The sequence below is a fragment of the Rana temporaria genome, chromosome 2, assembly GCF_905171775.1.
Source record: "Rana temporaria chromosome 2, aRanTem1.1, whole genome shotgun sequence".
NCBI lineage: Eukaryota > Metazoa > Chordata > Amphibia > Anura > Ranidae > Rana > Rana temporaria.
In genome coordinates, this window is record NC_053490.1 from 212017832 (window position 1) to 212038761 (window position 20930).

A 20930-nucleotide genomic window follows, 5' to 3' on the forward strand; every position below is an offset into this window, starting at 1 on the left:
ATCAAGCTCACAACAGTGACAATTTAATTTTTTTTTTTTAAAAACAGAAATGCAATAAGATGTGCTACCAAAATGTAAACATTACTGTTCCATTCACTATCATTTTCTCAGCACGATCAAATAAGCCTGATATTAGATTTTTTATCCAAAAACCATAATCTACATTCTTGGTCTTGGATGGTGCATAGTGTAACTGATTATTTAATTATGTATGTTCGGTATATCACCAAACAACTACCTATATATATTTCTATTCGTTTTTGCGGTGAAGCGTACCAAACAGATCCATTTAGTATGTTTGCCTACACCAAGGTTGTCTCTTCTACTTGTGTATCTGATTCCACAATACAGGCAGATTGTTGAAGAAAGTGAAATGTATTGTATTCTTAGGCCCCTTTCACACTGGGGTGGGGTCGGCGGTAAAGCGCCGCTATTTTTAGTGGAGCTTTACCGTCAATTTCGCTGCGCTATTAAAAAAAAATAGTAAAAACGCCCCCTGCTAGCGGCCGATGAAGGGTTAAAAACCACTGCAAACTGCAGAGGCACTTTACCGGCGGTATAGCCGCAGTGCCCCATTAATTTCAATACGCAGGAGCGGTGGAGGAGGAGAGGTATACACACACCGCTTCTTCACTGCTCAAAAGATGCTGCTAGTAGGACTTTTTTTTACCGTCCTGCTAGCACACCGCTCCAGTGTGAAAGCCCGCAGGGGGGAGTCACACTTGAGAGACAGCAGAGGCTGTTTCGGGTCGGTTTTCAGGCGCCATTTTAAGCGTTATAGCACCTGCAAAGCGACCAAGTGTAAAAGGGGTCTTAAGCAGACTTTAAGGGGGTATTAGGATTTTCATGAATATTCTTATGTGTTTTTAGATGATGTTTACTCCGTGTCCATTGTGTTCAAGCATATAGGATTTTCTAATGCCTGACTTTTTCTATTGTCACTAACTCTGAACTACGTAATACTCTGTTCAACCCAATCATGCCTTTGAATATTCTTGGTCAAGTCTTTTCCTGTACAACTGTGAGTATTAAATATATTTGATCTCTAAACAAACTTTATACAACACATTATAAGATATAGAATTTGACACAAAAAGCACTTTAGGAGATGGTTACCAACAAACATTTTTTCATGAGATGATGACCTGATGGTAACCAAGTACCTGCTTAGTGCCTGGAGGCTAAATATAAACCAGGTAGAAGTGTTGTTCATTCATTGACACTGCAAGGTATTTTCACAAAAAGATCAATGGAAAATTCCCAAAATGTCATAAAAGTGTCCCTCAGTGCAGAGAAAGCCTTTTTTTAAAGGAAAAAAAAGCACAAGTCATGGCACCAGATGGAAACCTCTGTCATCTGGGTCTTTTGTGGGTGACAAATAATAAAACACGTCTGATGGCATGTAGGCGATCCTTCAAGGACGTCATGGACAGTATGGTTAGCTGTGCCTTGTTTTCTAGAGGCAACACTGCCAGCATCCACCAACACCAGGCTGGGCCACTTGGACTATTCTGAAAGAGAAACAGATATCAGTTGATTCTTCCCTCAATACTACACCCTTAGGACACTACTGGGCAAAATATGTACCTACAGATAAGGATTTGTCTATATTGTATTGCAAAGGATTAACTATATAAAAGGCTGTATGATTTACCCAGTGCAGTCATACAATGGTACAATTTTTCCATGTGCACTACTTTGTTCATCACTATACACTTACCTGTGGATCAGATTCTTTGCTTGGCATGGGCCCAAAATGGTTAAGGATTTGTGCTTTGAGATTGTCCTTTAGAGAGGTAAACCAGCCAAAAGCTTGATCATAGACAGCATTGTGTAACAGAAGAAGCTCCTCATATTCCTGTCCTTCCATCTGTGGGACATACATAAATACAAATATATTCTCATGAATTTAGAAGCTGATTTTGCATAGTTCTGGATCCAGCTGGTGAAACCTAGAATATAACAGCAACCAATATTGTGAACAGACTCCAAAGCCCACACCCTCGAAAATTAAATAATAAAACAATATATCTCACATCCGGAGCCCAAAGAAAAATAATTCTCCAAACCACTACTGTAAAAATATCTGATTTATAGTGCTATCACGGAAAAAAAACTACCCAAAAACAATGCTTCTGGTGAAACCCTGAGAGAGCACCACCCCTATTCCTATGTGATTATTGCATCCTTTTTGTTTATCTTGTATGCAATATATGCCTAACATGCATATACATTAGGGATGAGCCGAACACCCCCCAGAACCTTCGAACGTTCGCACGAACATTTAGAACCCCATTGAAGTATATGGGACTCGAACGTTCGAATTCAAAAGTGCTAATTTTAAAGCCTAATATGCAAGTTATTGTCGTAAAACGGGTTTGAGAACCCGGGTCTTGCCCCAGGGAACATGTATCAATGGAAAAAAAAGTTTTAAAAACGGTAGTTTTTTCTGGAGCAGTGATTTTAACCTCCCTGGCGGTATGATTCTTTCCGAAAAAACATGCTGAAAGCGGTACCATTATTTGCAAGGAAATTTGGCGTTTTATATTGTAGGTCTGTAATTTTTAGAAATAACTCACTTAAATCTGACCAAACAAGATTCTAATAGGCATCCCGGGTATGACATTTTTTTAAAAACAAAATTATAAATTATAATATAATAAATAATTATAAATAATTATAACAAATAATAATATAATTATAATAAAAATTATTCAATAATGTAATCAAATTAAAATCACTGAAATTTGCTCAGTTGCAGAATTGTTGCTGTCATTATTTTTTTTTTTTTATGACGAATTTCCCCACAAATCGCTATCGCACAATTCTGCAAGTGATTATAATTTATTATCGCTGTTTTTTAGCTGATCTAAAACTATTTTTGACATAAAGGGACACTTTTGGTTGCTATGGACAATCTACAGTTTGCAGGGAGAAAAAAAGGTTTTTATTATATAAAATGACATGCATGACACAGGACAGACCACTAGGGACAGGGGGGGTGTGTTTTTTTTACATACAGTACTGTAATCTATAAGATTACAGTATACTGTATGTAATGTGTTTGTTTACGTTTTTGAATTTGGCGCCGTTCTCCGTCCCCGTGCGTCGTAACGTCGCAGGGAACGGAGATCGGCGTCACACGGAGGCACTATGTGAATCGAGCGAGGTCCCGCTCGCTCACACAGCGCGGTGGCATCGCTGGATCCAGGGACAAGGTAAGTAAAAAGTGCCTGTGGATCTAGCGAGGCAAGCCTGAGACTGACTCGGGGTTACCGATCGTAGCAGGAAAATCTAACCCCGAGTCAGTCTCGGGAACACCGCCAGGAAGGTTAATGATGCTTAAAGTGAAAAAATTAATTTGAAAAATTCCTTTAAATATCGTACCTGCTGGGTGTCTATAGTATGCCTGTGAAGTGGCACGTGTTTAGAACTGTCCCAGCACAAAATTAGATTACTATGAGAAAAAAATTATTTAAAACTGCTTGCGGCTTTAATATAATGTCTGGACCCTGCAATATGGATGAAAAGCATTGAGAAAAATAGCACAGACACAGACAGTACACACACCACATAGATTTAGGTGCACACTGCAGAGGACACAGACAGTACACCACGTGAAAGTACTTTCAGCAATATCCTCTGCCTGTAGTATTAATACGAGCAGATCGCTGACTCTAGGAATAAATATGAGAAACACCAGCTTTACGTTAGGTGCACAATGTGCAGAGGACACAGACAGTACACACACCATGCAGCTTTAGGTGCACACTGCAGAGGACACAGACAGTACACCACGTGAGAATACTGCAGCTAGCACAATCACCTGCCTGCCTGTCAGTAAATTAGGAAGAGTAGATCTAGCTAAACTCAATACAGTGTATAAATATATATATACACACACAACACCTGGGATGCATATATATCCTCTACACACTGTAACTCTAAGGCCTCGTACACACGGCCGAGGAACTCGACGTGCCAAACACATCGAGTTCCTCGGCCAGTTCAGCACTGAAGCCGCCGAGGAGCTCGGCGGGACGAGAGCTCCCATAGAACAACGAGGAAATAGAGAACATGTTCTCTATTTCCTCGCCGAGCTCCTCGTCGGCTTCCTCGGCCGAAAGTGTACACACGGCCAGTTTCCTCGGCAGAATTCAGCGAGAAACTCGGTCGGAAGCTGAATTTTGCCGAGGAAACTGGTCGTGTGTACGGGGCCTAACTGACTAGCCTGCCTGCTCTATCTACCTGCAATAAGTGACACTCTCTCTGTCTCTCTCGGTCTTGACCACCGCAACACACTACACAAGGCCGACTTGCAGGCGGCCTTTTATAGTGTGGGGCGTGTACTAAACCCCCTGAGCCATAATTGGCCAAAGCGACCCTGGCTTTGACCAATTATGGCTCTCGGTCTTTTTCAAGCTGTGATTGGCCAAGCATGCGGGTCATAGTGCATGCTTGGCCAATCGTCAGACAGCAATGCACTGCGATGCCGCAGTGAATTATGGGCCGTGACACGCCACTCGAATTTGGCACGAACGGCCCATAATGTTCGTAATTCGACAAAAGATCGAGCATACGATGTTCGAGTCAAACATGAGTTTGATTCGAACTACTATCTTGGTGATCTACTATCTTGGTGACAACTCAGCTTATCTCTTGGCTCTGTACCCTGCTCCTCTATTCCGGTAAACAATCAGCTTGTATTCTGGCCTCTGCAATTCTGGTAATGGCATGGCTTTCCTTCTAGTTTCTGTCCATCTGCTGCCAACCCAAACCTCCAGTCTGCACTCCAACAAGGTTTTATTGCCAACAACCCTGAACTCCACACTTTACTGTAGCTACATCTGTCTACCTCCAGCCCTGGCCACTGGTCATCTCACACTGGACTATACAACTATGCTATATCATTTGCTGTTTCCTCATCACCTCGCTTGGGAAAACAAAGCAGAGGCACATGACCTGGGAATGGTTCACTAGTAAAAACCAGGCCATTCTGAGGTAGCTAATACAACATGATAGTTGCCCAGTTTGGCCATATCAGATTACTATACTATGTCTAAGGGGATAGTCATAAGTTAGAAAATGTGTAACACTTGCATTTGTTCTTCCCCAAAATAAGTGGTATCAATAATATCTACATCCACTACACTTCTCCTGCTTTCTGATAAAAATGAGAAGAATTTTGTAATACTTAGAAGATTATCTGCAATCTAAAGTGTATGGGTTATCTTGACTCCATGCCAGTTCTTAATGTTGTTTTAATTCTGGAGTTCTTGGTGCCAAGAAATCCTGCTGCTTACCCTAATGCCTCTATGTCGCAAAGCATACCCATTACTAAAGCATTGCCTAACACTTAAAGTAGTATTCAACCAAAAAGAAAGCATTTATTATATTGCAGCTTACAATTTCTTAAATATGTGGCTGCATACATTTTCTTCCTTAAGGCTCGTACACACGGTCAGACATCCAACAAACTTTCCCTTGGATTTTTTTCCTAATTGATTTGTCCGGTCACACCCATAGCATACACACGCTCAGACTTTTCTGCAAACTTTTCTAAAACTTTCCCAACATCACGTGGTTTTTCTGCTCTTTACCGCCACCCTTTGGTTAACTTCTGCTATTGTTGGTTGATTTTAACATTGGTTCTGAGCATGCGTATTTGCACTTTGTACAAAAGTTGGTTGGCTTGCTGTACACAAGGTCAGACAAGGCACCATCGGACTTTTGTTGCCGAAAAGTTGGTCCGTTTGCAGACCCAACGTTTTGTTGGATGAAACCCGAAAAAGTTGGTCCGATGGAGCGTACACATGGTCGGACAAATTAGAAAACTTGCAGATTTTGAAGTTGGTTGGCAAAAAGTGTGACCGTGTGTATGGGGCTTTCCTTCTTACATTTTCATCTAGTGAGCCAGCCAGTAAGTCTGTTGTCTTTCAAAAGAAGAATCTTTCCAGCAGAATGCATCAGTTACAGAGATGAGACAAGCCATTTACCACTGACAGGGGTGCTTATAATGATCAGCTTTTATATTTTTCTATGTAAAACCTTTATCCCAAAAGGAATAAAATCTATATGCTGTAACTGCTTAAGTATAGTATTATCTGGAGTGCAGGACCATTTAACCCCCCCCCCCCCCTAGACTGACAATGCTGTCCTCCAAAAGGTGCCCCCTGTTCTTATTCATCCAGAGTGGTGTCTCTCTAATTTAGAATGCATTATACTGGCCAGATCACCAGGTGAAAACAGAGAGAAAGAATACATCATATTTGATTGGTAAGCTGCAGTATATTACATTTTAGATTTTGGGTTGAATAACGCTTTAATGCTTCATGCAAGAATACTTATCTTAAAGCGATAATAAACCTTTGTTTTTTAATAACAAACATGTTATACGTACCTGCTTTGTGCAGTGGTTTTACACAGAGCAGCCAGATCTTCCTCCTTTTGGGTCCCCTGCTGGCACCCCTGGCTCCTTCCTCCTGCCGGGCGTCCCCAACAGCAAGCAGCTTGCTCTCGGGGCACCCAAGCAGGCACACTTGAGCTACGGCTCTGTGTGTTCATTCACACATGGAACCGCGGCTCAGCAGTTCCTGCTGCTGCCAAAAGCTCTCGTAGACATCACTGGATCAAGAGGGGGCTCAGGTAAGTATTGGGGGGGGGGGGAAGGGCTACTGCACACAGAAGGTTTTTTACCCTTATGCATAGAATGCATGAAGGTAAAAAAAAAAAAACATGTTTACAACCACTTTAAAATGAATAATGATGGTTTAACTACCTCCCCAACCTGGCCCCAGCACGTAACCTAACCCCTGAAGTGAGCCCCCCAACACAGAACACTTGGCTTCCCCTCAAACCCCCTATGACTTGAATCTACACATAACCTAAACTAAGTTTTAACAAAGAACTAACTCGTTGTTCTATATACTCTCTCCCTTGGTGTGAGTCCATACTTAACACTGCTACCACAGTGTATACACTTTCATCGGTGATACATTCAGAGTAATATATCCATTATTTATCTTTCTAGCCAAATGTTAATTTTGGAGTTTGAGTCAAATAGGGTAAGCCAGTGATGGGGAACCTTGGCAACCCAGATGTTTTGGAACTACACTTCCCATGATATCTCATGCACTCTGCAGTGTAGTTGAGCATCATGGGAAATATAGTTGCAAAACATCTGGGGTGCCAAGTTTCGCCATCACTGGGGTAATCAAATAGATATTTAACATCTGTATGTGTCAGAATTATTTTTAGCTGCAATACCTTTTTGTCTTCTAAATATTCAATGTTTGCAGTGTTGTAGCCATCTCTTTGTCCATGACTCAAGACTTTAAATCTACTCAGGCCAATGGTATCAACTACTGAGCGACCATCTGGAAAAAACTTCACATCCCTCACTTGTAACATGCACCCGTAGTCTGCAAACCTGAGAACGACAAGAAGAATCTTAGTGAATCTTAGTGCAAACAGACCCTATCTAAATGAAATTCAGTGTTAAAAATGTAAGGTTGCATGCCTAGTAATAAATAGCATTACCCGTTAGGTATGTTGTTGGGCAGAACAGGAATAAATACTTAAAGCGGAGGTTCACCTTAAAAAACATCTATGTACCATCCCATCCAGCATACTTGCTTCAGCTACAGTATGATGTTTTTTTTTTCTCTCGCTGTACTTACCGTGTAATCGTTCATTTTCTTTTCATCCTCCCGCGGGGAATAGGCGTTCCTATGAAGAGGCGTTGATGATTGACGTGCGGCTAAGGCACGTCACACATTCCGAAAATAGCCGGACTAGGACTCGGCTCTTCACGGCGCTATATGGCGCCTGCGCACAGACTAGGAGCTGACTGCGCAGGCGCCGTATATAGCCGAGTCCTAGTTCGGGTATTTTCGGAACGTGTGATGTGCCCTAGCTGCACGTCAATCATCTATGCCTCTTCATAGGAACGCCTATTCCCCGCGGGAGGATGAAAAGAAAATGAACGATTACACGGTAAGTACAGCGAAAAAAAAAAAAAAAAAAAACAGCATACTGTAGCTGACGCAAGTATGCTGGATGGGATGGTATATAGATGTTTCAGGGTGAACCTCCGCTTTAATTAACTTGGTTAACTATGTCCAAGGCCAGTATAATGATTTGTCAAATGTACTTTTTATTTGCAGAATTGTATAAAGGGTAAGGAGACTTCAAGTGAACGTGAAAAAAAATGTTCTTTCATTTTAGGAAGGGGTTCTTCACAGTAATAGTGGTTAATCCATACCAAATAGAATTTAAAAAAGTTAGTTCACCGTTTAAGAAAAAATGAAAAGGTGAACTAATTCACAACACCCTCCCCATTCCTCTGATCACCTCTGCATGTACCTTATATAATCTCCGTCTTCTGATGCCCTCTCCAGCTGGTATAACACTCCAGCATTTAAAAAATGTGAGCGTTCATTGGTCAGCGCTATCCTCGTGACTGTGCTGACCAATGAGATTTGTTTGCTTTGTTCCGGGTCCCAGAATGTTATACTGGCTGGGCAGGGTGATGGAAAAGGGGGGAGCATATAAGATACATCCAATGGGGACTGGAGGGGTGAAGAGGTTAATTAACCTTTTAATTTCTTGTGAATTAACCCTTTGAAAATAGATTGGATAATCATACCTGGGGTTAAAATTACTAAAGGATACGTGAGCAACATTCTGATCCTGGGAATTTCCCTAACTGACCTTGGGGGAGGAGCCATGAATTTTGTTCCTCCTGTAAGGCAAAAGTTGCACAGTTGCCTTCCTCTAGACCTCTAGAGCTGCAGGAGTTGAGAAGTTGAACTTGGTGGGCATCAGTCTTTTATTTTACAACATATTTACAGCAAATTCCCCCGCCCCACCCCAGTGTGAAAGTAGTATAAAGCTTTATTGTCGGGATCCCTGCATAGCCTGGACCTGCTAAAGCCTGCTGTCGGCTGAGTCACAGGAGTGCAGAAATAAGTGCACTCCTCTGATTTCGACGAGAAATATGGATACTTCTCTTTTAATGTAAGTCTATTAAGATATTTGCACACTAAGGTGTCACCAAGCTTACTTAGCATACTACTTATAATAAAATTATAGTAAACATAACAGTTCTACTCTACTATAAATCATCTCTGTTTTGACACGTGAATAACAGATGTTCTTGACTGCACAGACATTTCCCACCAGTTTCAAATATTAAGCTGTATCTAAACTAAAGAAAAAGATTTAATTACCTGCTGCTTATCAGCATTTAGATGTGGTGACTGTATTTTTTTCTAGTGATTCCAACAATTACACACACTGGCCCAGATTCAAAGACTTACGACGGCGTATCTCCAGATACGCCGTCGTAAGTCTGAATGAGCGCCGTCGTATGTATGCGCCTGATTCATAGAATCAGTTACGCATACATTCTGCCAAGATACGAGCGGTGTAGGTCTCCTACGCCGTCGTATCTTGGGTGCATAGGTGGCCGCTATGTGGCGCTTCCGTCGATTTCCGCGTCGAATATGCAAATGAGCTAGATACGCCGAATCACGAACGTACGTGCGCCCGTTGCATTTAGTTACGCCGCTTACGTAAGACATACGCCGGCGTAAAGATAAAGCAGGTCTCTAGGTGGCGCAGCCCATGCAAAGTATGGACGTCGGAACAAGAGTATCTTTTTACGTCGTTTGCGTAAGTCGTACGCGAATAGGGCTGTGCGTAAGTTACGTTCACGTCGTAGGCAGTGTTCGACGTATCTTAGGCATTCTATCCGATGCATGCGCACTGGGATACGTTCAAAATGTCATTTACGTGGGGTCATGCTTTATTTACATAAAACACGCCCTCCTCTTCACAATTTGAATTAGGCGCGCTTACGCCGGCACATTTACGCTACGCCGCCGTAACTTAGGACGCAAGTGCTTTGTGAATACAGCACTTGCCTCTCTAAGTTGCGGCGGCGTAGCGTAAATACGATACGCTCGCCCACACTTACGCCGCCCTACGTGAATCTAGGCCACTGTCTCTTAGGATGACAACCTATGCATTCTACTATACAGAATTTTGTCATCCTTGGAGAGGACTACAGAACACTTCCTCTCTTATCCACATAACATAGGAGAAGATGTTCTCTCATTCACATAATATTACTGGGCAGAGCTGATAACAATGCTTAAAAAGGAAACTACAGAGATCTAAGAAACCTATAAGCTCACTAGATTTATGGTAGGATCAACAGTTTTTTTTTTGCATTTATCAAACACATATAATAAAACGCCTTCAACTGTATAATTAAGAGACCGAAATAGAAGCAAATAAGGGAAGTACATTATTAGGGTTTATATACTGTACACTTTAAGTTCCTAGGGCCAGATTCACAAAAGGGATACGACGGCGTATATCCTGATACTCTGTCGTATCTCTGTTTCTATCTATGCGACTGATTCATAGAATCAGTTACGCATAGATAGCCCTTAGATCCGACAGGTGTAATTGTCTTACACCGTCGGATCTTAGGATGCAGTACCTCGGCCGCCGCTGGGTGGAGTTTGCGTCGTATTCCAGCGTCGGGTATGCAAATTAGGTTTTACGGCGATCCACAACGGTTTTTCACGTTCGTTAAGTCGTTGCTAGTCTAGTTTCCCGTCGCAAAGTTAGTCGTCGTTTTACCTGCCCTAAACTTTACACAGCCCATGTTAAAGTATGGCCGTCGTTCCCGCGTCGAATTTCAACATTTTTTTTTCTTGCGTAAGACGTCCGGGAATACGAAAGTACGATACGCACGTCGCCGTTCGAAAAAATGACGTCACTTCGCGCAAAGCACGGCGGGAATTTCAAAACGGAACATGCGCAGTGGGTCCGGCGCGGGAGCGCGCCTAATTTAAATGGCACACGCCCCTTTGAATTACGCGGGCTTACGCCGGAGGCCGTCGGCGTAAGTTTTCACGCAAGTGCTTGGTGAATCAGGCACTTGCGATGAAAACTTGCGGCGGTGTAACGTATATACGATACGTTACGCCGCCGCGATTCTACGTGAATCTGGCCCAATGTTCCTAGTCTCCCAATTTTTTCAGTATCCAGTTTCTAAATATTTTTTTTTGCATCATAGTTATTAGAAATACACTATGGGGGAAACATGACATCTGCAATATTTTCCCTAAAAATAGTAATGGGCAATAAAAAAAAAAAAAGATGTTGATGAATCTAATGTTCTATTGTTTACATAAATAAAAGGCTGTCAATTTTAATAAAAAAGATGTAATCACATTCATACACGGTACATACATACCCTTTTAATTCATCAGCTATGCACATTCCAAATTGTTTTGTTCCAGTCTCCATGCTCCTCCTGATCATCAGGCGATATCTTGGCTCAAACACATGCAGCGGGCAAGGGATTGTGGGAAAGGCAATGGTGCAAACAAATATAGGGACATCCTTATTTAAGCTGTATTAGAAGAACAGAAAATAACCTGTTAATCTTTAGACAGAATAGAACATTCATGCTAGTATGGAAATGGATAAATTAGATGCATACAGTAGCAAGAAAAAGTATATAAACCCCTTGGAGTTAGCTGGTTTTCTGCAGTAATCTGCTATGAGGCCTCGTACACACGATTGTTTAAACAGAGGACAACGGTCTGATGGACCGTTTACATCGGTCCAAACCGATCGTGTGTGGGCCCCATAGGTTATTTAACCATAGGTTAAAAAAAAGCCAACTTGCTTTAAATTTAACCTATGGATTCCTAACCGATGGGGAAAAAAACATCGTTGGTAGGCACAACCATCGGTTAAAAATCCATGCATGCTCAGAATCAAGTCCACGCATGCTTGGAAGCATTGAACTTAGTTTTTTTCAGCACGTCGTTTTGTTTTACGTCACCGCGTTCTGACACAATCAGTTTTTTAACCTATGGTGTGTAGGCGCGACGGACCATCAGTCAGCTTCATCGGTTAACCGATGACAACGGTCCATCAGACCGTTCGGAGGCTTAAGATGTGATCTGATCCTTATCTAAATCACAATAGACAAACATACTGTGCTTTAGCTGATAATACACAAACCATTCTAATTTATTGTGTCTTTAAAGGGGTTGTAAAGGTAAAAGTTTTTTCACCTTAATACATTCTATGCATTAAGTTGAAAAAACTTCCGACAATACCGTCCGCCATAATGTCGCAGTCACAAAAAAAAAAAAATCTCTGATCGCCGCTATTACTAGTAAAAGAAAAATTATTAATAAAAATGACATAGAACTATCCCCTATTTATTACAGCAAAAAGTAAAAAATATTGCATTTTTTTCAAAATTGGCGCTCTATTTTTGTTTATAGCGCAAAAAATAAAAACTGCAGAGGTGATCAAATACCACCAAAAGAAAGCTCTATTTGTGAGAAAAAAAAAAGGATGCCAATTTTGTTTGGGAGCCACGTCGCATGACCGCGCAATTGTCAGTTAAAGCGACGCAGTGCGGAATCGCAAAAAGGGGCAAGGTCCTTAACCTGCATAATGGTCCGGGTCTTAAGTGGTTAAGGAACACACCCATTAAACATCCACAGTGCTGGAGGAAAAAGTAAGGGAACACTTGGAGGCTGAACCTCTTTTGGCAGCAATGACCAAGCAAACGCTTTCAGTAGCTCTGGAGCAGACGCCACCACATTCAAGAGGCATTTTTGATCAAGCCTCTTTAAAAAAAACACTTCAGCTCAGACACATTTGTAGGATGTCTGATATAAACAGCTCTCTTGATGTTATTCCACAGCATCTCTATGGGGTCAAGGTCTGGACCACACCAAAAGGCGCATTTTCTTTTTCTGCAGTGATGTATTTACTTTGATACTTAGGGTCATTGTCCACCCAACGCATTTTGACAGACGTGACGTCATCAGGTGTACGCATGCACGGCAAGCTCCGAACTTTAAATACACACCTTGGGCGAGGACGTCACTTCTGGCGAAACGCGTTGAGTCAAGCTACTGCATATGCGCAACTGATATTCGCCCATTTTGGTTATGGGAGGCCAACCAGTTAAGCACCTGGACTCTTCTACTACAAAGTCATGTTGTTGTCATAGATACAGTATGCAGTTTAGCACTGTCTTGCTGAAACGTGCAAGGCCTTCCCAGAAAAAAGAGGTTGTCTGGATGGGAGCATAGCCTGCTCTAAACTGCATAAATCTTTTAGCATTGATGGTGCCTTTCCAGATGTGCAAGCTTCCCATTCCATGAGCACTAAAGCACCCCCATGCAAGTTTTCCAACTGGGAGCTGATAACAAGAATGTCACATTTCAATCTGTCTGACCACATAGTAAATTTCCACTTTGCAATATACCATTTTAAATGAGCTGTAGCTCAGACAAGATGGCAGTGTTTCTGGATCATGTTCAGATATAGCTTCTTCATTGAATGATAGAGTGTTCACAGGCAGTATTTTTTTCCTGAGCCCATGCAGTGATATCCAGCCACATAATCATGCCTGTTTTTAATGCAGTGCCACCTGAGGGCCAGAAGATCACAGGCATCCAATATTGCATTTCTTCATGATCCCTTCTCCGGATTCTCAGAATCTTTTAAATTATATGTAGATGATGAAATATTTAAAGTCCTTGCACTTTTACGTTCAGAAACATTATTCTGAAATTTTCCACACTGCCCATCTTTATTTTTTAGACACTCTGATTCTCTAAGATGCTTTTGTTTTTATACTTAACCACTTAAGACCCGGACCTTTAGGCAGCTAAAGGACCTGGCCAGTTTTTGCGATTCTGCACTGCGTCGCTTTAACTGACAATTGCGCGGTCGTGCGACGTGGGTCCCAAACAAAATTGGCGTCCTTTTTTTCCCCCCAAATAGAGCTTTCTTTTGGTGGTATTTGATCACCTCTGCGGTTTTTATTTTTTGCACTATAGACAAAAATAGAGCGACAATTTTGAAAAAAATTCAATATTTTTTGCTATAATAAACATCCCCCAAAAATATGTAAAAAAATATGTATTTTTTCCTCAGTTTAGGCTGATAAGTATTCTACCTATTTTTGGTAAAAAAAAAAAAAAAAATCGCAATAAACGTTTATCGATTGGTTTGCGCAAAATTTATAGCGTTTACAAAATAGGGGATAGTTTTATTGCATTTTTATTAATTATTTTTTTTTACTACTAATGGCGGCGATCAGCGATTTTTTTTCGTGACTGCAACATTATGGCGGACACTTCGGACAATTTTGACACATTTTTGGGACCATTGTCATTTTCACAGCAAAAAATGCATTAAAAATGCATTGTTTACTGTGAAAATGACAATTGCAGTTTGGGAGTTAACCACAAGGGGGCGCTGAAGGGGTTAAGTGTGACCTCATTTGTGTTTCTAACTGTAGGGGGTGTGACGTCATCGATTGTGTTTCCCTATAAAAGGGAACACACGATCGATGACGGCGCCACAGTGAAGAACGGGGAAGCTGTGTTTACACACAGCTCTCCCTGTTCTTCAGCTCCGGGACCAATCGCGGGACTCCAGTGGCGATCGGGTCCACGGGTCCTGCGGTCACGGAGCTTCGGACCGGGTCGTGGGCGCGCGGGTCGTGGGCCAACGTATATGTGCAGGAGGCGATCCTTAAGCGGTTAAAGAGGAGCTCCAGTCTTGAAAAAAAATTAATAAAACTCAGCAGCTACAAATACTGTAGCTGCTGACTTTTAATATGACACTCACCTGTCCAGGGTTCCCGCGATGTCGTCACCCGAGCCGATTCTTCAATCAGCTACGGGTGCAGCGGCTGGGCATTGCAAGGGAAACTGGCAGTGAAGCTTTTAGGCTTCACAGCTGGTTTCATACTGCGCATGCACGAGTCACGCTGTGTTTTCTGAATGCTCTTGTCGTCTTCTAGGACCTGTGTGTGTCCCAGAAGGCAGTGAGGGGGAAGGAGGAGGGGCCAGAAATGCTTAGAGATTATCGTGGTGATCTTACCTGGAAGTGGGAACAGGTACCTGGTTTTGACCTCCCTCCTCCCCAAAAAGTGCCAAAATGTGGGGGGGGGGGGGGGGGGGGGGGTGGAAACAAGCAGAGCTTCCCCCTTTGGCTGCTTTTAACATTACTGACCTGTAGCCAATTAACTTAATTAGTTGTGAATTGTTCTTTCAGCTCTTCCTTGTTAGTACCACTTACTTTGCCAGCTTTTTGTTTCCCTTTTCCTACATTTTTGACACATATTGCTGCCATCAAGTTCAAAACTACTATTTTTTTTTAAATTTGACATTCTCTCAGTTTAAACATTTGACATGTTTTCTACTGTGAATAAAATATGGGTTTATGAGATTTGCAGATCTTACGTTGTGTCCCAACTTGTTTCGAATTGAGGTTGTATTACAAAGTCTAAATTCAATCATTTCTCTCAAGACATTCCTATTTATAGCGTTCTCATAAAATTGTCTACAAAACAAAAAAATGTGCACATTTGTTGTTTTGCAGTGTTCAAAACCTGACAAAAATGTGTCATTTTCAAAATTAGATGATTTTACCCAAAACTGGAGAAAAGACTGAAAAATAGAGGTGTTGTTTCAAAAATGCAGCATTTCTTAGAGTGCTGATCATGTGTAAGCCTGTTCTTCACTTTGTGGTTTCTACCCTTTAGGTAGGACTTCTCTATTTTTAGAACGGCTGACAGTCTCACTTTTAAGTTACTAAGATCAGCTATCTACTAGAGACACCTAAAAAGAAATTTTCAGAAAGAATGAGTTTAACCACTTCAGCTCCACTGCGTTGTTTTACCTGACAATTGTGCAGTCATGCGACACTGTACCCAAATAAAAGTGATGTCCTTTTTTTACCACTAATGCCCTGTACACACGATCGGTTCGTCTGATGAAAACGAACCGATGGATTTTTTCATCAGATATCCGATGAAGATGACTTTCATCAGTCTTGCCTACACACCATCGATTAAAAATCCGATCGTGTCCAACGCGGTGACGTAAACACAACGACGTGCAGAGAAAAATTAAGTTCAATGCTTCCGAGCATGCGTCGACTTGATTCTGAGCATATATGGATTTTTGACCGATGGATTTCCCCACAGACGATAGTTTTTTTCTATTGGTTTTTTAACCATACGAAAATTTTAAAACTGTCTCCATTCTTTTCACTGATGGGAAAAAAAACTGATGGGGCCCACACATGATCGGTTCGTCCGATGAAAACGGTCCATCGGTCCGTTTTCATCAGATGAACCGATCGTGTGTACAGGGCAAAATAGAGCTTTCTTTTGGTGGTATTTGATCATCTCTGCGGTTTGATTTTTTTGTGCTATAAGCAAAAAAAAAAATGACAATTTTTTTTTTACTTTCTGCTATAAAATATAGTGAATAACAAAAAATGTAAAAATCGAATTTTCTTCATCAATTAAGTAAAAACTAAAATGTCAACAGTCGATACTAACATTTTGGACATTGCAGAAAACTGCATGTGAGTGATGCAAAAACTGACCATGTGCTTTAATTATTTAGATGAGTTTGCCTTCTCTGTAAACTGTGGGAAAGCACCCTAAATTAGCAACTTACTTTGATAATTCTTTCATTTCCTCATCATATAATTTCTTTCTCTCAGTTACTTCTTCTGGTAGGTATCGATAAATAAGTTCTTCTGTCAGAAGTGTCTTCTTATATGCTCTACATGCAAGGTACTAGAGATTAAAAAAAAAAAAAAAAAATGTCAGGGTCAACATACATCCAGTAATTTTTTTGTTATTTTTTTGAGGTTCAAATTGAAATAATTACAAACACTAGCATGCAACACAAAGAGATTTTTCAAGATTGTTTAAAACATACAGGGGTAGATCCACGTACAACGGCGCATTATTACGCCGGGCGTAGTGTATCTAAGATACACTACGCCGCCGTAACTTACCTTTTTTTTTCGAATCTTCAAAGAATTTGCGCCGTAAGTTACGGCGGCGTAGTGTATCTTTGGCAGCGTAATGGCGCGGCATTCAAATCTCTGTGATGGGGGCGTGTTTTATGTAAATACGTTGTGACCCGACGTAAACAACGTTTTTTTTTAACTGCGCATGCGCCGTCCGTGGGGGTATCCCAGTGCGCATGCTCGAAATTAACCCGAACAAGCCAATGCTTCCGACGGTGATGTCATTCTACGCAAATCCCTATTCACAAACAACTTACGCAAACAACGTAAAAATTTCAAATTTCTATGCGGGAACGACGGCCATACTTAACATTGAGTACGCCACCATATAGCAGCTTTAACTATACGCCTATATTATGAAAAACTTGTCAGGCTGCCCGTTTTTTCTTTTTCTTTTGACAGCTGAGTGTGCAGAGAACTCTCTACACTTGTTACATGAGTGAATCTGGAAATTCTGCATAGAGATCGTGAGAGGGGTTGAATCGAGATCACGATTTTTTAACGATTAATCAAGCAGCTCTAACAGGCGGCCAGAGAAAAATTTTATAGTGTCTCTTTACTGGACTTTTATAAGAAAAACATCCCACTCTTCACAGTCACACCTTATTCATGTCATCAGTTTTCAGCAGCACTGATAATTGTGAGCAACTATTTTCAAGAATGAAGCTCATGAAGGGCAGACCAAAATTCCGGATGATCACTTTGAGAATTCATTGAGAATTTCTACTACATCCATTGAACCAGATATTGATGCGTTGTGTCAAATATCGCACTAGGTTTTATGTTGCCCTCTTTTACTTTTATAATAAAAAATAGGTATAGATTACTGTATATCAGTAAATCGTTAAAGTGGAGTTCCACCCGTCCCCCCCCCCCCCCCAAAATCTTAAAATAAATAATACATTTTTTTTTTATACTCACCTGAAAGGGCGGTTGCTATGCGGAAGTAGCTCTTCTGCCTCTTCCTCTGTCGCGGTGTCTTCTGGTGAATGAGCTGCGCTGCCTTCTGGGAACTGTGTGTATCCCAGGAGGCAGCCGCCCATTCACAAAGCGTCGTGCGAGTCAAGCATGCGCAGTAGGAAACAGGCAGTGAAGCCGTAAGGCTTCACTGCCTGTTTCCCTAAGTAAGGATGGAGGTGCCAGGACCGAGTGATCGGGGGACCGACATCGCTGGCGGCTAGGACAGGTAAGTGTCCTTATTAAAAGTCAGCAGCTACAGTGTTAGTAGCTGCTGACATAAATAAATAAAAAAAAAAGGGGGTGGAGTCCCGCTTTAACTTGCGATCTGATCTGCCTGACCTTTTCTGCTTTTTAGCTATCCATATTTGTATTTGTATTTTATGCGTGTCCACGACAATTTCTCTTCTTCCAATGTGGCCCAGGAAGGTCAAAAGGTTGACACCCGTGCTTTATGCCTAGTATATACGATCAAAATTGATGGACAAATACCGCTTTCAAATCGATCATACGATAATCTGATCGTTCGTACACAGCTTTCGAGGGCTGATCAGGACAGTTCATGCAACATTATCCAAAGGGACAAGTATAAACATTTGTTTTTTGATCCGATACCAAAACAAATGATTTTCATTTAATCAGTGCAGTGATCATCAGAAAAAAAATCAGAAGAACAAGACCACACATGCTTGGAAATGAAAGAATACAATGCAATACAATATAACACATTACATCACTTCCGAAGTTGTACTCTGTCATACGAGAAATTTCCATAACTTTAGTAATCTATTAAAGTGATAAGTGCTTTCGCGCTAAAATGAATCCTCAATGAATGTGCCCACAAAAAATATACAAAATATGATAAATATATATACAGTGCAGCAAAACCTAATAATGTTTACATAACATTGAACAAGAATCAATAAAAAGTGAGATTCTGCGCAACGTATCACGCAAGTGAAATACCAGTGTCACACAAAAAAAGGAGTGTGCAAAAAAGTGAAAAATCGATGAAGATAAATTAAATAAGTAAATATAATCAATATAGATATATATGAGCTGACAGGTGTCAGCAATGAAATGTCCAGCATAAAGTGCAGTGCAATCAATCCATAAATTAATGCAATATGAGTGAGAACCAATTGTAATAATAGAACAGTCCCAAAAAATGACACAAATGTGCTGTCAGAATGGACGCGCTGAATGTTATGGATATCAGCTAGATGACTGTAGATATGTGTCAGAAGATGAACCAAATCCCTAAATGGGCTCACAGGACTCTTACCTCTAAGCCCTTCGTATTGGGCATAAATGAACTCCACACAGGCAGCCTTCTATGGGTAGTCACAGCAACTCCTTCTTATGGACTGACAGATTCTTTCCTCCGTTCGATCCGGTATTATACAGATCCGTGTGGGTAAAGGAACAAAAGAAGGGGGACTCCCATAGTGAGGTACCGTAGGTACAGGTAAAATAATTTAATAAGGAATAGCCTGTGCTTACATAAAACTAAAAACAAGTGCAGCAGAGGATAAACAAGCGGCGTTCTACGGCGCCAGCTTACGTCACTCCGGGTGTACGTCCTCCAATCCCTACGCTTTACGACACGGAATCACGAGTCCCCAGATGAAGACACGTGATTCCGTGTCGTAACGCGTAGGGATTGGAGGACGTACACCCTGAGTGACGTAAGCTGGCGCCGTAGAACGCCGCTTGTTTATCCTCTGCTGCACTTGTTTTTAGTTTTATGTAAGCACAGGTTATTCCTTATTAAATTATTTTACCTGTACCTACGGTACCTCACTATGGGAGTCCCCCTTCTTTTGTTCCTTAACCCACACGGATCTGTATAATACCGGATCGAACGGAGGAAAGAATCTGTCAGTCCATAAGAAGGAGTTGCTGTGACTACCCATAGAAGGCTGCTTGTGTGGAGTTCATTTATGCCCAATACGAAGGGCTTAGCCTTAGAGGGTGAGCCCATTTAGGGATTTGGTTCATCTTCTGACACATATCTACAGTCATCTAGCTGATATCCATAACATTCAGCGCGTCCATTCTGACAGCACATTTGTGTCATTTTTTGAGACTGTTCTATTATTACAATTGGTTCTCACTCATATTGCATTAATTTATGGATTGATTGCACTGCACTTTATGCTGGACATTTCATTGCTGACACCTGTCAGCTCATATATATCTATATTGATTATATTTATTTACTTAATTTATCTTCATCGATTTTTCACTTTTTTGCACACTCCTTTTTTTGTGTGACACTGGTATTTCACTTGCGTGATACGTTGCGCAGAATCTCACTTTTTATTTATTAATCTATTGTTTTTGTTTTTTATGATTATTCGTCCGATATTCTTATTGTGTGTATGAGGCTTTAATCATAGAAAATAACATTGAAACCCAAGTACATTTTTGGGAAATGGTGTGGTAATGGTGGCTGTTACGCGACAATAACCCACATCCTCTCATTCCGAAAATGCTTTATAAGGACTGGCCCGAAGAAACAGTTTGAATCACCACTTAATAAATACGAAAAATATAAATTCTCTGGGTGGGATGAACACTAAGCAAACCTGATTTCGAAGAGAACGACTACTTGCCACAGTACTGTATGACCATGTAACAGTGACATGTTAATACATAATTTCTTATGGAAGGAAAAATCAATCATCTCACCTGAGACAGGTTCTCCTTGCAAAGGGGACAATGCGGATTGTGGTCCAGGCAACGCTCAAGGCATTTGAGGCAAAATGTGTGTCCACATGGAGTGGCTACAGGCTCATAAAATAGCCTGCAACAAATGAAAGAGCATATTTTAATGCAAGGTACTTTGGTTTCTTTAGTTTTATATATGCCCTGGGACTAAAGCCAGTTTTATAATACAAAACCAAACCATATAAAATGTTGTCAAAAGATCCCAAGTATAAGCCACATCAAGATATAAGAATGTCCTCTATGTGTCTACACATGTTTAGAACTAGGACAGTCTGTGTAACTTCCCAGCATGCAATCAGTTTTCAATGTAGGCCGAGGTATGAAAGGAAAATCTTTTTTGGCTG

The 20930-nt window shown here is 41.1% G+C and overlaps 1 protein-coding gene across 1 annotated transcript in view; it reads right to left on the minus strand.

Moving 5' to 3' along the window:
* Window positions 1-873: 873 nt before the first annotated feature.
* LONRF2 (LON peptidase N-terminal domain and ring finger 2) overlaps window positions 874-20930 on the minus strand; it is a 77954-nt gene continuing 57897 nt past the window's right edge. Inside the window, exons 7-12 of the mRNA XM_040336367.1 lie at window positions 20548-20662; window positions 16536-16657; window positions 11273-11431; window positions 7267-7429; window positions 1721-1870; window positions 874-1511 (exon numbers count right to left, since the gene is read on the minus strand). Of these exons, the coding sequence (XP_040192301.1) occupies window positions 1353-1511; window positions 1721-1870; window positions 7267-7429; window positions 11273-11431; window positions 16536-16657; window positions 20548-20662 (868 nt within the window). The 3' untranslated portion in view covers window positions 874-1352. The remainder of the gene's footprint in view (window positions 1512-1720; window positions 1871-7266; window positions 7430-11272; window positions 11432-16535; window positions 16658-20547; window positions 20663-20930) is intronic.